At 47.9% G+C, this 15,481-nt stretch overlaps 1 protein-coding gene across 4 annotated transcripts in view; it reads right to left on the bottom strand.

The window, feature by feature from the left end:
- Positions 1 to 4,777: 4,777 nt before the first annotated feature.
- PAX7 (paired box 7) overlaps positions 4,778 to 15,481 on the bottom strand; it is a 148,879-nt gene continuing 138,175 nt past the window's right edge. For all 4 annotated transcript variants that reach the window (XM_037881490.2, XM_043531850.1, XM_043531851.1 and 1 more), the window contains exons 8-9: positions 10,812 to 11,058; positions 4,778 to 5,502 (exon numbers count right to left, since the gene is read on the bottom strand). In XM_037881490.2, the coding sequence (XP_037737418.1) occupies positions 5,387 to 5,502; positions 10,812 to 11,058 (363 nt within the window). In that variant the 3' untranslated portion in view covers positions 4,778 to 5,386. The remainder of the gene's footprint in view (positions 5,503 to 10,811; positions 11,059 to 15,481) is intronic.

The raw sequence follows: 15,481 nt of genomic DNA, 5'->3' as shown, positions 1-15,481 counted from the left end.
AACCCACTGCTGCCAAGGAGAGGTTAAATCAGTGTGTTGTTGGTCCTATGAAAACAACCACTTTGTGAAAATGCATTTCTTTGCATTTCATAATGTGTGTTAATATGATTAAATTAGGTATCTAGGGCCTGAGTTGCCCCTCACTTTCAAATGACCCTATTATTAGACCAAGTACCCATAAAACTCCAAGATCTTTGACATGCAGCACCCATTTTATTGTATGTGACACATTGCGAAGTGAATGAACTAATTCCTCCAAAGACACTTTTAATTCTTTTTTTTTTAATGTATAACAGTTATGCCTGAGTTACAGAGAGACACCTACAGGCAGCAGGTAGTTAAAGCAAATACCAGTTTCTCTTTCTATTCTACTACTCCATATAGCTGAATAAATTATGGTGCGATTATATATATACACACACACACACACGCACACACACGCACACACACACGCATACACATGGAGCAAAATGGCTATGAGTCAAACACAGAAGCAACATATCCGCAGTTACTAGGAATAAGGAATGTTCTATAGTGCTATGTAGATATTCCCCAGATGGGTATATGGAGGTGTCAGGGGTGATGGGTTAGAAGCATTAAATACACAAAGTCTCTGAGCAACAGGGGCTAATCTGCTGAGCTGCAGAACGTGGTGAGATAGTGACCAGCATGGTCTTGGAATGGTGCCGGTGGGTGGGGAGATAGAGCAAATCCGTTACTTCTTTTCCCACAAGGATCATGTTCACAGGCATGGGAAAAAATCAACCTGAGAGAATGTCCATTGAATGTGTCCTTCAGTTGGTTTGTTTTATTAAGCACGGGATTTGTTGGGGTTCCCAGGTGTCCCTGTGTCCCCATGGTTGGAATGTCTGCTCATGGCCTGTTCGTTTCACTTCAAGTGACTCTGGCCAGGCGTTCTCCAGGCTCCTGTGAGTCCGATGCTTGCCCGTTGCCAAGAGCCGCAGTTCCACCCTTCCTAGCGCTTCACCTTTAGGGCATCTCTCCCTCCGTTTTGCTTCCCCACCTCATCCCCCAAGTTTCTCTTTTTTTTTCAGCAGAACTGAGGTTGGCAATCCATAAAACAAAACAAAAAAAACCCTTTTGACTTTCATACATTAATGTACCTTAAAAAAATTAAAACACAAAAAAAACACCCCCCCACACACAAAAACAAGCCCATCCCACCCCAAAGATTCTGGAATGTATTTTGAAAACACACAATATGCAAATTTCTACCGTTTGCCCCGTTTTTTTTAAACTAGCACAGCACTCACTGTGTTTTTAGTATATAAAAAAACTCAACTTTCTATAAACATACAGCACATGACCAAATATCCAACTAATGTACATAAGTGCGACCTCAGGGAGAGGGTCAGAGAATAGCTATTCGCATGGGGCGTTTTTCATATTCCTCTAAGAACTCTATTTACAGCAGCAGCCAGGATGTTCGTGGACTTTCTGGTGAAGGTAACTGGTAAACAGATTTCTATAATGCTCCCTCTTTTTCAGACTCTTTATCTTAGGCTCCTGCACTCTGGCTCTTAGCTTAACTGAAGTTGTCTGTTAACAACATACCCACTACTGGAACCTGCTGTATGCTGTTGCGGGCCACCTTACAGACTGGGAGCTGTTGTGTGTCTCTTGCTTTTGTATATATGCGCACACAAGTACACAAGAAAACAAGGCAGGGAGAAGAGGAAGTTCTGTGGGCGGGATCAGCGGCCAACCGTTTCTCGTGACAAGCTGGGTCTTTCCTGCTGGCTGTATCGTATAGCAGATGAGGAGAAATCAGTTTGGTCAAAAATGGCTTTAATTAATTGAAGTATAAAATGGCTTTTAGGACTTGGGATATGATTAGAGCTTTTTGACTGGCTGTCGGTGATCACAATGCTCAGTTAATACAGGGGACTAACATCTTCCCTCTGTACATTACATTTCCTAACAGCACCAAGACATACCAGTTTGTACATTTCTCGGCCATGACAGCCCTTCTTGGGTGCTTATCCTCACTGAGCTGTCAATATTTTTTGCTGATTAATGCAGCTCATGGCACACAGTAACATCCCCGTTCTATTGCTCCAGCAGTACTTACCGGTGTCTGTTCAAAACCCGCAGGTAACCGTGAGACATTAGAGCAGGTTAAAATGGATGTTTCAGTCACTGACCCCTAGCATCTGCTTTGTGTTTCCAGATGTTCCTTTGATTCTCCAGGTTAGATGTGGTTGGGGTAATAATGTTATTATATTTCTCTCCTGCTGGTAATAGCTCACCTTACCTGATCACTCTGGTTACAGTGTGTATGGTAACACCCATTGTTTCATGTTCTCTGTGTATATAAAATCTCCCCACTGTATTTTCCACTGCATGCATCGGATGAAGTGAGCGGTAGCTCACAAAAGCTTATGCTCAAATAAATTGGTTAGTCTCTAAGGTGCCACAAGTCCTCCTGTTCTTTTTGCGGATACAGACTAACACGACTGCGACTCTGAAACATGTTATTATAGTTACTCGGAGGGACAGTCAAGCCAGAAATGGGATTCAAAAGTTGTTCTTCCTCATTTCAGATCCAAACCAAAAGCACATAACTCTCCATTTTCCTTTTCTATCACACTAGCTTTGGGCAACACCTCTTGTCTATCATATCTCAGTTCGCCAGTAACCTCTAAGAAACCAGGATTCTTGCCTTCATCAACTCCCGCTTTATATGCAGTATTTAGTCTTGGAAATGGCATTGTGAAATGCAAGAACTAGGAAGTTCTGTGATCCCAGGAAATTCTCCTGTAGTCGAGGGGAAGGTCTGGAATCACCGTTTTATTTGTTGCACAGTTGGACAAGTAAAAGGAGGGATTTGGATTCCCTGTACAAATCATTGCAGAGGATTCTGTGTGCAATTGTTAGCAACCCAGCTGCTAAACAGCAGTGTGTGTGTATAAATAAGAGAGATGAATCTTGTGTGTTAAAATGCTTCCAGGAGTTCGGAACAACAAATCCCAGTGAAGCAGTGGGCTGGACAAAAGCCATGGATGGTGTCCGATACAATACAGAGCAACACATGAAGCAAAAATTGGCTTTGGCTAAGAACTGGCAATTTGCCCATGTGGGTTGCCATGTCCACGGGAGTTGGCAACTTTGTGGTTAACAATAAAATGCAGCCAAGGGCAAGGCACCAGAAAGCCTGAAACAGCCCAGAAGATGTTGCTTCAGGTGTAAAGACAAGGACTGATGGTTTGAGGGAAATGCAAAAAGAAGAAGCTGAAGGATGCAGGGAAGAAATCCGCCCCCTCACCCGCCCTTTAATCCTCTGTCACTGGGAGGCAGAAACTAGGTCCCCGCACATCTCTCAACTCCACTGAAGATACGTCCAATATAGACACCAGAAAGTTGTATCTGACTGACCCAGCGTGCAGCATCTGCTGCCAATCCACTGAACGTTGGACCTTACAAATTAGTCACTGGCTGGCACAAGATCATTTAAAGGAAAGGAGCAGGATGGGTTGTTTCAATGGCAACTTTCCCCATCCTCTTCAGGGTGATGAGTAAACAGAAGTGTGTTCTTGGAGGTGAGTCATTTAAATGCAGTCAGAGAGTGAAGAAAGTCTAAATGTTTAGGGACCTGCTACAGCATTTTATCGGGGGGAGTGAAGATTGTTACCACACCATATAAATAAATTGTATAAACCCCACGTGGTTCGTGACTCACATATAACTTGTTATTCCCAGCTGGGTTTATCTGAACGTTGAGCTGAGCAGGATCATGGGTTGGTACAGAGGAAAGAATGCTGTATGCTACAGAAAAGAGGGAGGCAAATCTGAACAAGAACAAAATCTGAGGCCTAGAGAGAAAGCACCTCCAAAATAAACAACACAGAAATATGAAGAGAAGAGACCAAGAGATCAACCTGTCCGGAAAAGGACCAGAGGATGGTGAAAATGACGAGTTACTTAAGGTAAGAGACAAGTACCCTGGTAGGTTGGGAAATAAAGAGTTGTGTGCATAAGGGCACAAGAGTCTTTCCTCTACAGTCCAGTACAGCACAAACAGGTGCATTACGTGGGTTTATGCCTCCCTCTCTCTCTGGCCAGTTGGAGACAGACTGTCGTGGTCAGACCATTCCTACAGCCCTCTGTCTCCCCAGTGCATGATGCAAACTCCAGTTTTGTGTGGCACTCTGCCTTAGCTAATGCACCTCCTCCATCCCAGCGACTAACTTGTCCCTCAGGCCTTCGCTTGATGGGAGACGTCCCTGACAGGTGCCTTCAGAAAGAGTCTCATTTCATTTCAATCATGTTCTAGCAACGGAAGGACCCAATTCTGAAAGCTGAAGTATCTCCAGCTAGGCCAGACCCAGGCTCAGCTACAGCACCCATTGGGCAGTGCACCTCCCTCGCCGACATACACAGCCACTCTCCCTCACTGCCAGGATTGAACTCGCTGAGCGAAAGAAAGAAGGTCCTTGTTCAGTTCTCACTCTGCCCAGTCAGACACCACCTGGCCCAAACACTGTCCACGCCAGCCCTCCACACGCTCATGTGCCAACATTTCCTACTGAATCTCCCGCTGCTATTGGATGCAAGTGGTTTTCAGCCAGCCCCACACCATCCTGTCAGGATCTAGTTGGTCCCTAAGTGGAAAAGTGAGCGTTGCTCATACCTGCCCCCAAATTCTCATAACCCCGCTCAACAATTTACATTTACGCTTTCCAGAGGTCCCAGGTTGGAGCATTTATAGCATCCATCGAATCCCACCCATGTGGAGCAACATCCCTGCCTACTTTCCCCTTGCTACGGGATCCTATCAGCAGCGTGGGGGGTGGACAGGTTTGCTGTAACTTTCATTTGTTTTTTAAACACCTTCTTATATTTGGTCCAAAGGTCTTTTGGTCCCGAATGACATCACCCTTAGTGATCAGCTTGGTTACTCCTTCTATACAACGTCCACCAAGTTACTACAATAAAAAAGAAGGGGGGAAAATAAAAATATATATTTTACAATGGAAAAAGAAATTCAGCGTTGACTGTGCCAACTACCGAGATCAATGGAAAGTCATTAAGTGTGGGCAGTATGCCAAGCTGACCAGGTGGGCTGGAGGGAGAGCATGAACATTAGGGTTAATAAATGTATCCAACCCATTGTCTCTGGCCACAGAAAGAGTCACGGTTAAAGAGGCTGGATTGGCGTCTTAGAAGAGTGCTTGGTAAGGAACTGGATACATGGAGAGCCTTCCCCCCTCTTTCCCATCTCCTTCACGTCTTGCGTTGGTGCAGAGTGGTGGGGATTTGGAAAGGAGCGGGGTCTGGGCAGAGGTGGAACCCTGGAAGGCTGCTGGTGGTGTTTTCTCCGGTGGTACCAGATTGCTGGAGTGGGTTGTTGGCACAGATGGACTCTTCAGTAAGCCTGGCCTGTCTCTACTGGTAGGAGGCCCAGCACAGCTGAATGTTCTCCCAGCTTCATCCTGCGCTGTGTAGACAGGCTGACATTCTTGGCCAAATAGTCGACAGCAGCTGTGGGGGAAAAGGGAGTGGAAAAAAAAACCAGCATGAGGACTGGGATTTGGGGGGCATGAGGCATTTTAGGTCCATTTAAAAGAGGATAATAAACAAGCCCTGCCACAAGGGGAATCACTAACAGACAGGCCCAGCCATGGCGGGAGTTGCAGACACATAAGCCCAGCCATAGGGGGGAGCCACAGACCCATGCCCCACCATGGGGAGCAGTCACAGACAGACAGGCCCTGCCACAAGGGGGAGTCACAGACACACGGGCATCACCACAGATGGAGTTGGAGATGTGCATGCCCCGCTGTGGAGAAGGCGGCATCACAGACACAAAGGGGTCCTCTGTGGTGGTTGGGGGAGAGAGACAGACCCCGCCACTAGGTTAGTTACAGATGGACCCGGCCACTGAGGGAGTCACAGACAGGTGGGCCGTGCCGCGGGGGGCAGTCACTGACAGACAGGCCCTGTCGCAAAGAGAGTTGCAGACAGGCTGGCCCCACCATGGGAGGGGAGTCACAGACAGATAGACCCAGGCCCTGCTAGAGCAGCCTGACAGAAGAGGAGGCCCTGCTGGAGCTAAATGCAGTGGTTGCCTTCACAGAATTTTGCACACGTTGCTACAGATGTACTCAAACCTAGTGAAAATGTCTGAAAAAAACACAAGAATTCCCCATCCCCCATAGACAATGGAATCTCCTGGGGAGCTGCCTAAGGATGAAGGTTGAAGAGGACAACAGCTGGTAGGAGCGCTGGGTGAGCGCAGAGATCTCCATGCTCAACTCCCTGTGTTCCCTCACAGCCACAGAGCCCACCACTGATCTGAGTTACGCTGGTGTAAATTATTTCACTAGTTTCAATGGCGCTAGCCCAGTGTGAGTGAGATTAGAATCTGACCCAGACACCGTATGTTGATACATCTCTGATAGTTTCATTCCTCGCCTCCTTCCTCCCGTTCTGGGAGAAGCCTCTGTTGATCATCATCATGGAAGACACATTGGCAACTCCCGAGGTGATCCGGGGACTCCATATCCCAAGTTGTGACCAAGTTCCAGCTCAACAGACCGCCCCATGGACTGAAGGGGAAGAGGGACAGGGCAGGATGGTGACACCGCTCATTAGCAGAGCTTCAGTCAAAAGTCTCTCCCTCTCACTAGCTATAATGTCTCAAATTAGATTAATAAGGAGCTGGCAGGAGACGTACCATCGGTGCCAATGAGTAAACAAATTTCAGCCATCAACATCTTGTCAGATGCCTGCCCCAAAGGGGGTCCCTTCCAGACACAAATTCTTATTAGACTTGTCATATCTATTAGAATTCCTTTCACGCTTCTGCGTTCCATCACCGGCATCATTAGCATGGCTCCGGCCTCTGGGAACTGTAAGGACCACATTAATCTGGCACCCCTGCTCCCCACCGGCTGGGACAGAACATGCTGTGTATTGCCTCTGTGTATGAGTGTTCATGGCTTGGGACACGTGAGCGGCAAATGGACTCAGGCACAGGACAAAGTTACATTGAGGTGTGAAGGGCAGCATGAGGCCTGTTAGGGAGTTCAGCCCCTGAGGTGGCCCACCTGCACTGGAGTCTGATGGGACCACAAGACTGGGAAATGGGGGGTGGATTGGGGTGCGCAGAAGATCCCGGAAGAATGAGATTCCCTTGTCCCTAGTTTGCTTGGTCCTAAGGCTTAGCCCTGTATATTTGTGCTGCGGTGCATGTGTGTTAGGTGAGTGTTTACCTGTGAGATGGGCTAGTGGACCACATTCATTCCTGACACGTGGCCAAATTGCCCATACAATTAAGAGTGCTGTGTGTGTGTGTGCGTGCGTGTGTTTGTGTCTATGTCTGTGCATCCATCCTTATGTATATCCCCACGCACATGCTGACATTTGTGCAAGGCACGGACTCCGACACGTACTTGCGGAGGGAGGAAAAGCAAGGCCAGCTGGGAACGTTAATTCTCCTGGGGAATTAGTACGTTCTGAAGGTTGGTCAGAAGTTGCTCTCCCTGTTTTGGTCATCACTTAGGGATAGAAATGTGGTGGTATTATTATTAAAAACCAACCAACCAACTAAACCAAAGCCACCCATCCATCTCTTTCTGCGCCTCTGGGGAGGGTTCATGGGAAGTGGGTCATTCCCTGCCAGAAATCAGAGTTGGTTTAATACAGAATGGAAATCAAAACAAAAAGAAATGCACAGGAGTGTGTGCGAGTGGGGGTGTGTGTGTATATGCCTGGTGCTGACTACCCACGGTTCTCATTGACTGTACCAGGTACTGCATGTGCTCAGCATCTCTTAGGTAGACAGAGAGATCATGTTCTCTATGGACCTGATCCAAACCCTATTGAAGTCAATGGGCTTTTGAGCAGGCTCTGTACAGGGCATCATATATATATAGGGATTTTGCAGCTTCAAATGCCTCTGATTTTAACACACATAAGGTTGGTTTGTGGCCACAGTTGCCATCCAGCACCCAATTGAAAGGCAGGAGTATTACACAGGGAACAGTTGGGATTCACTGGCTCATCTGACTGAGAGTGAATCCAGTTCCCAGCAATGGAAAGAAGTGGTGGAGGTTGTCTGTGTGTGTGTGCGTGTGTTAAAAGCTTCTCACCCTACCTTCACCTCGGCAACAGGAAGGGACCCTTTGTGGCTGGCTACCTGAATGTCTCTGGGGAGCGCGGCACATCTGGTCTAACTCTGTCAATCGTACGAGATTTGCTGCTGGGCACAGAATGTTTGGGAGACCGGGTTCTGATTGAAATAAACCGGAAAACGTTCCCACTGCAAACCACGCCCGGTGGATTGAACCGTAAGCTCAAAACCAGACTTTGAAATTGGATGAAAGTCTAAACACTCTGCAGAAAAGAGGGAGACACGAGACAGAAACAAAAAAGGGGAGACAAATAAAAGAATATCAAGGGATTTGAGCGGATGGTTTCATAAACACAGAGAGCCCCGAATAAGAATCCCTGCAGCAAAACAAGACAAGCATTTCTTTCTCTTTTCTCCTCCTTTTTGATCTTTTGCTTGTCTTTTCTCAACTCCTTCTTTTTATTTTAAAATTTTATCCCCCCCCCCTTTTTTTTACACACATGGGGTGTGACTAACGTCCTGCCCGAAGGGACCTTTATTGGAAATACATGGTATTGGAATTTGTTTAAGATTTTTATCAATAGCACGTGTGTCCAGCCTTGCATCCAGAAGTGAGGGGAAGGTCAAGGGGTCACAGATCAAGCTCCCTAAAAACAAAAAGAGGAGGGGCGAGGGGGAAGCAGCTATTGATCCTGTCTGCAGCCACAGCCGGTTCTCATTTAGCCATAGAAGTTAAAGACATTAAAGGGCTGTGACGGAGGGGGGAATAAAAAGCCATGGCCGAATGGAAGGAAAGGTCACTGAGGACAAGCCATGGGCATGCGGGAGAGCTAGGGGAGGAAGAGGATGCACCTTTAACCCATTGCGGGTCACTCTCTCACAACACACACTTATTATTAGTTTAACACCGGCAGGTGAGCCCTCTGCCAGGGTCTCTAGTGTTTTTGTGACCCAGCCATTCTAGAGGTGAAACTGACCTTCCCAACCGCTGTCTTTTGGGCCTGATCCATAGCCCACGGAAAGATTCCACTTGATTTCAGTGAGCCTTGGCTGAGGTGGCAGACCCTTGGCAGAGTGGCCTCGCCTCAGAGGCAAGTGAGGATGCTCAGAATGCCTTACACAGATTTTGTTGCCAAGATGAGCCATTCCCCCAGCCCTCAAATATTGGGGGCTCAAATAAGTCACAGCGGGGTTCAGTTCCAGATCTAAATTTCACAAAAGTTTGACTGTTTTCACACCCAGGATTCTGACTCTGGCCTATCTCTAAGTTTCCTAGAACCAAACCTGGCTGACAAGGTTTTGCCAAACTAATCAATCCCCAGTGTTGCCCGGTAAGAGTCACAGATTCCCATACAAAACCTTCTCGAGAGGCTGGCACCCCTCTGCTCCGTACACACACACACACACACACACACACACTTTCAGCATTTTTCTTGACTGAAGCAACAAGTGAGATTTGATGAACCAGGCCTGCCGTGGTCACAAGGGAAATGGTGGGCTGGAGGCATAAAAGACCCAGGGGCTGTGAGACACTAAAGTTTGGAACTGGCACCAGGCTTGGAATGGACACTTCAGTTCCACCCGTGCTGGGACTCCTGGATATGATGTCGCCTGTGAAACACACACGTGCCTGGCAATTTCCCCCTGTCAGCACAGATTTCAAAAGCACACACATGCCTGGCAATTTCCCCCTGTCAGCATGAATTTTAACATGAGAAGCCCTTTTCCACAGTCAGCAATTTCTGAATGTTGGGAAAGGCGTGTTACCTCCATTCATCCAACCCCCCATCCCCATCCTTGAGGTCAAATGGAGGCAATAGCAACAATAATTACTATGCAAATTTGGAAGGGGGTGGCTGCATTCAAAGCACCCGAAAGTCCAGAACCTACCTGCACAACTGTACCTGCTGACATGGCGTGTAACTCCTAACGAAAAGGCTAGAGAAACTCTCTCTCTCTTTCCTTTTTGTTTCTTTGCTGCTTGGATTCTGTTCCCAATAGGGCTGCATGTGTAGTAGCAGAGTGGCCATGTATCCCACCTCCGTGTGTTTGGCTTGAGTCTCCTCTGGCTGAGGAAGCCCCAGAGCTGAGAAGGTTTGTCACCTGAAGCATCTATCTTAAAGAGGTGGTGGGGGTGTTGGCAGCTGGGTCAGAACGGAGTGACGGGGACTGTGAATTGTTTGAATGGGATGGTTTTGGCCACTGAGGATCTGTGGTGTGCATCAAATGCGGTTTTCTAATGACGGACTCACGCTGTGCTGATATCCACCCTATATTTTTATTGACAGGTTGGGTTGGTGCAGCTGAGCTCAGTCCCTTGGCTAGTGATGTCATGTTAGGCATGTCTAACTCTCCTGGGACAGAAGCAGGGTCACCAGGTTGTAGGGTCTTTGAGGGAGCAGGAGTAGGAGATGGGGAAGCAGAGGGATCCTGGAGGTACCCCTCCTTCCCTTACAATATAAATATTTCTATTCAATATCTTTCATTCAGACTTTTCCAATAGATGGCAAGTGAGTGGGGGACCCTGTACAGAGCACGGAGAGAGCAGGATGGTGTCTGTTTGGTTAGTCCCTAAAGAATGATTCTCTGTACAAACATCCACGGGAATCCAAGCCAACACCCCATCTGACTGCTGGTTCCTCTACCCCAACTCCCCCCCCCCCCGCACCTAACTCTGCTTAAGTCCAGCTGACTTTCTGGCGGGATCGATACTCACTTTGTCCGTACTGTCCGTACTGGTAGCTGGCCACGGGGTCCACGCTATAACCAGTGGTGCTGTAGGTGGGAGGGCAGTAGGACTGCGAGGTGGGGAGGCTGTCAACAGACTTGATGGAGTCGCTCCGCTGGCTGCAGCTGGCGGAGATGGAGTTGGTGGTGTCCAAACCACCGTGGAGGGGAGAGATGGAGAAATCAGCCTGGGGCTGCGGTGGAACGCCGCTCGGGTTGCTTAGGATGCTCATCACCTGGGGAAGCAAAAGGGGAAAGCGTTGTTGATGGGCACATGAAGAGAGCACGCTTAGATCCAGCAGGATCTGCCTCCAGGTGGTCTTGTGACAGCCAATATCTATGGTGGCTTTTAAGTCAGCTTACGTTTGCCAACCGGTGCCAGATTGAAGACCCTGGAGAATAAAGTCAAATAAAGATAGAATAAAAGTCATGAGATTTCTGCCATCTTGGGCTCCTGTCGGAACCAGATCTGAATAGTAACCTCCCGGTTTCGGATCCAACCTGGAAGAGCAGGCTTTGATCTGGGGATTTGAACTCGCCCACCCCCTATCCAAAAGCACAGGTAAAGGAAAGGGGGTTAAATTGCTGGTAGAAGCTCAGCCCATCTCAGGATTACCCTTGGCTGTAAAATGTAATTAAGGCTGCACCTAAACTATCTTACCTCTTTGGGACTGTAAGCACAGTTGGTTCATTTTGCAGAGAAAATGCCTGTTAGAAGAGAGGTGTTTGGAAGGCAAACAGGAGCAGGATGGAGCGAGTCAGTTTGCTTATAGGGATAGGAACCGGGGCCCTGATCCTACAAACCCTTGAGCACCTGCTTAACTTTACTACCACACGCTGCCCTATTGAAATCAGTGAGGTTCCTCGTGGTTGTCAAGTGTGTAAGTGGAGCCCTGACCAGGAGCTGAGGGGAGGAGAGGCGCCTTTGACGCAGCTGGGCTGATCTCGTCACCTGTCACTGGGTAAGTGCAGGCTTGCGGCGTTTGTGCTGGCTGCTTGCCCGGGGGTGGGCAGCGGTCACCTTGGGAGCCAGCGTGGAGCTCGAAAGCAGAAATGTTGAAAATCTCCACATTTAGCATAACCTTATTGACATCAATTAAAGTGGCAAATTGAAAATATTTGCAGCCCAGCAAGAGGCAGAACGAGCCCTTTATCCCCTGCCGGTGGCCTGGGGAGCTATTGTGCAGAGGGTTCATTCTTCGGAATGACACAAGGGGGGATTCCATAGAACAGCTATTTCCCTCTCTACTCAACCCCATCGCCCTCCTCCCCTCCCTGCCCTCGCTAAGTCAGGAGCTTATCCTGAATGATGGGGGGGGGGGGCAGATTGACATTTGCTTTTTCACCCTCCCCCTCCCCCGGAAGGACTCAGGAGTCCAGCAAAGACCTTTTCCCTGGACGCAGCGTCACCTCCCGACTCGGGCAGGCTGAGTCCCTTCTCAGGGATTTGTCTCAGCATTGGATTCACAGATCAGCAATGGCTGGACCCCTGAGGAGAAGAAGGTGATGGGGGATTGGAGTGGGTGTCAGCCTATCAGCTGGAAAATCAGTATAACCCCTATCCCGGGGGGTCTACTGGGCTGGGGGGTTCAGAGTTCCTCCTCTTCCTCACACATTATTTCAGCCCCAGGCTGTGTGAGCCAGGGCATCACAAAGCCAGCAGCAGTAAGTGCTACATATCCTAAAGCCCTGTACATACTATATGGAGCTGTCCACACTTTAGCTATATGTATCATCAAGAACTTCATTGCCTTTTCCCACAACATTTTTGGAAAGGGATGTAAACCCTCCTGCATCATGGCTTATGCCAGCCTGTAGCTGTTGGGGATTAGCAGGGAAATTTCTCTGGGAGCAGGTTGTCCCATAACGCTACTGCAGGGTTTCTTGTTTCTTTCTCTGAACAAGCTGGTATTGGGGACAGGTTGCTGGACTAGACAGCTCGCTGGTCTAACCCAGAATTGCAATTCCTATATTTTTACAGGCCTCTGGCTCCAGATGCATACTGCCTCCTTTGATTCCAGGTACAATACAGATAAGGGGGCTCTTCACCTTGGGATCCCAGGGGTTTCTATCATCTTTGTCCCAATGTGGATAGCACAGGGTCCTAACTTCCCCCAGAACTCTAACAGTCTCTGGGAGCTCAGCTGATTTCAGATGACAGGATGTCAATGCAGTGGTGTCAAACTCCTGTGGTGGAAAGGGCCAAAATCCACTTTAAGTCCTGGACCGGATGCCCAATGGGATCAATCTGGCTTTTAAATGCTAACTAAACTTTTAGTTACTATTGGATCCCTCAGTAGAAAAATAAGTGTCCCTTTGGGCCACTACTATTTCTGCCCTTCACTTCTCTTCTTTCCCCACCTCCTTTCGCCCCTTCTTCCTTGTCTTTGTGCCTCTCCTCTGCTCTTCCCTCTATGTTCCCTTACAGCAACACCTGTTTCCAACCTCCTGGGGTTTTTCTCCTACCCCCTTCCACATTCCAGCTGCTGAAATGATCAGCTATGCAATAGTTCATCTTGACGTTAAAGTGCGATCATTTGAGTTTGACATTCTAATGAGATTTATAGGGACTGGGGATTTTACACCTCTCTGAGCCATTGTTTCAGGCTCTCTGAAGACTCAGGAAGGCAACACTGCATTGGTTTTCCTTCCGTTCATATCTGGAAGTGTTCTTCACCGTCACGAGGGTCAGAAACCTGCCTTTTCCCTTTAAACAGACGCTGAGATTCTGCTTTAAGTGGAATCTGAATAGGACACGCAAGTGACACAAATACATCAGGCAGCCTGGATCAGGCTGGCCGACTGTCTGTTTGACACCCCTGGTCTAGTGTAACCTGATTTCGTATGGTACAGCAGGAGCTTCATGACCAGGAGAATTGGCTCAGAAGGAACTGATCATCAATGAGGCAAGTGGCTTGGCTATTTATTATTATACATACATCTAGGGCACCTGTCCCAGGCATATGTGGGGCCAGACTGAGATATTAAATTCAATTCATGACTAGGAGCAGGTGCACAAATGGCTGTTGTTAATTATTTTCGGAAAGCCACAGCTCGGCTAACTGAAGGCTAGGATAGCACCTCCTCTCTCCTCCTACGCTCCTTCGTGAGCTGTCCAGTGTTTGTAGTGCTGTACAAGTGAAGATTTGGTCATAGTCTAAATTCAGAGATGCTGCATGTAGAAATCATGTGGAGCTGGGTGGTTTTCTTTCACTTTGAGTCTGAGGGATTCTATGAGCTTTCAAAAACGTAAGGTGAAACTCGGGCTGACCCTCGCTTGCACTCTGTAAAAGGGCCTCAAAGTGGGTGCCAGTTACAACTACACTCACTTTCAGGCACTCTGACGAGATGGAGTGAGGTGAAGTGGCCTTAGTGTAAACAAGTCTCAGGCCTACATTATCCCAACCTGTGAGAGCTGAAACTGGAGAAAAGCCTGCACGAATCTCTGCAAAAAACAACAGCCGAGTTTCATGCAGCTGAAGACAAGACTCCTGAGCTCTGTTCCCAGCTCTACTCCTGACTCTCTGTGACACCGTGGGAAAGCCACTTAACTTCTCTAAAGTTTCCTCATTGCAAAATGGGATTGATACTATCTCACAAGGGTGTCGAGATCCTGAATTAATACATGCCTGTAAAGAGCTCTGAGATCCTAGGACATGAGATGCTGTGGTACAGATGTGCAATTACTGTTATTATATTAGAAGCCAAAAGGGTCCCAGAATATCAGCACCCAGAGGAGCCAGCAGCATAATTCTGAAGCTCTGTGCCCTGAACCATGATGTGGATTCTTGTTCTAGATCCCTGGTACTCTTAGGCAAAGAACATCAGCTAAGAAGACAGCAGTGTATTCCAGATGAATGCTCCCACATGGCTTTAAGGGAAGAAGGGTGGTGGTGTGTTTCAGGTAGTGGACTGTGTCACAGAGTCACGGTGTGAGCTTGGACAGGTCTCTCAAACACTCTGTTCCATGGTTCCCCAACTGTGAAATGCTTTTTTGGTCTGTCTTGTCTATTTAGCCTGTGAGCTTTTTGGGGCAGGGATTGTCTCGTCCAATGTGTTTGTCCAACCCTAGTACATTGGGGAGCCTTATCGCTAGATGCTATTGTATCAAAAATAACAAGAGGTGGATCCTGGATTCTTCCACCCCAGCTGACATCAGCCACCCAGCGTTGAACACCCTCCCCAAGAGGGGTGAAGAAGAGGACTCCAGCTTGGGGGCAGGCTAGCACTGTCTGGCATTTCACGCCGACTGGTGCAACTCATTTTCCAGCAACCTTTTGAACTTGGGGAAGTGGAGGGCAGATGGAGTAATCCCCTCCTTAAGAATGCAAAGTCCTTTTACCTTTCCTTTTCTGACCTTGCTTTCCTATAATTTATTACTTCTTGGTGCATTACCATCACTAACTAAAAATCAATACCCACTCCACATCTGTAAGGTTTTATCTGGAGGGAAATCTGTTACCTGTCAATCATGGCAATGGACAGCTTTGCCTTCCCCTCCCTTTTCTCAATTCCCCCCCCCATCTCCTTTTCCTTTGCTGCTGCCCAAATCAGTCACAGGCTTGGCGTGAGCTTGCACTTAAGGGTAAGTCAATAATGGCCATGGTGCTATGAGGCTTTGGCCTAATTTCCACCCTTTTAGGAGACTGCTTGTCATGG

The sequence above is a fragment of the Chelonia mydas genome, chromosome 18 (genome assembly GCF_015237465.2).
Source record: "Chelonia mydas isolate rCheMyd1 chromosome 18, rCheMyd1.pri.v2, whole genome shotgun sequence".
Taxonomy (NCBI): domain Eukaryota; kingdom Metazoa; phylum Chordata; order Testudines; family Cheloniidae; genus Chelonia; species Chelonia mydas.
Note: the sequence above shows the minus strand (reverse complement) of the source record. Positions and strands in the feature narration are given on the sequence as shown.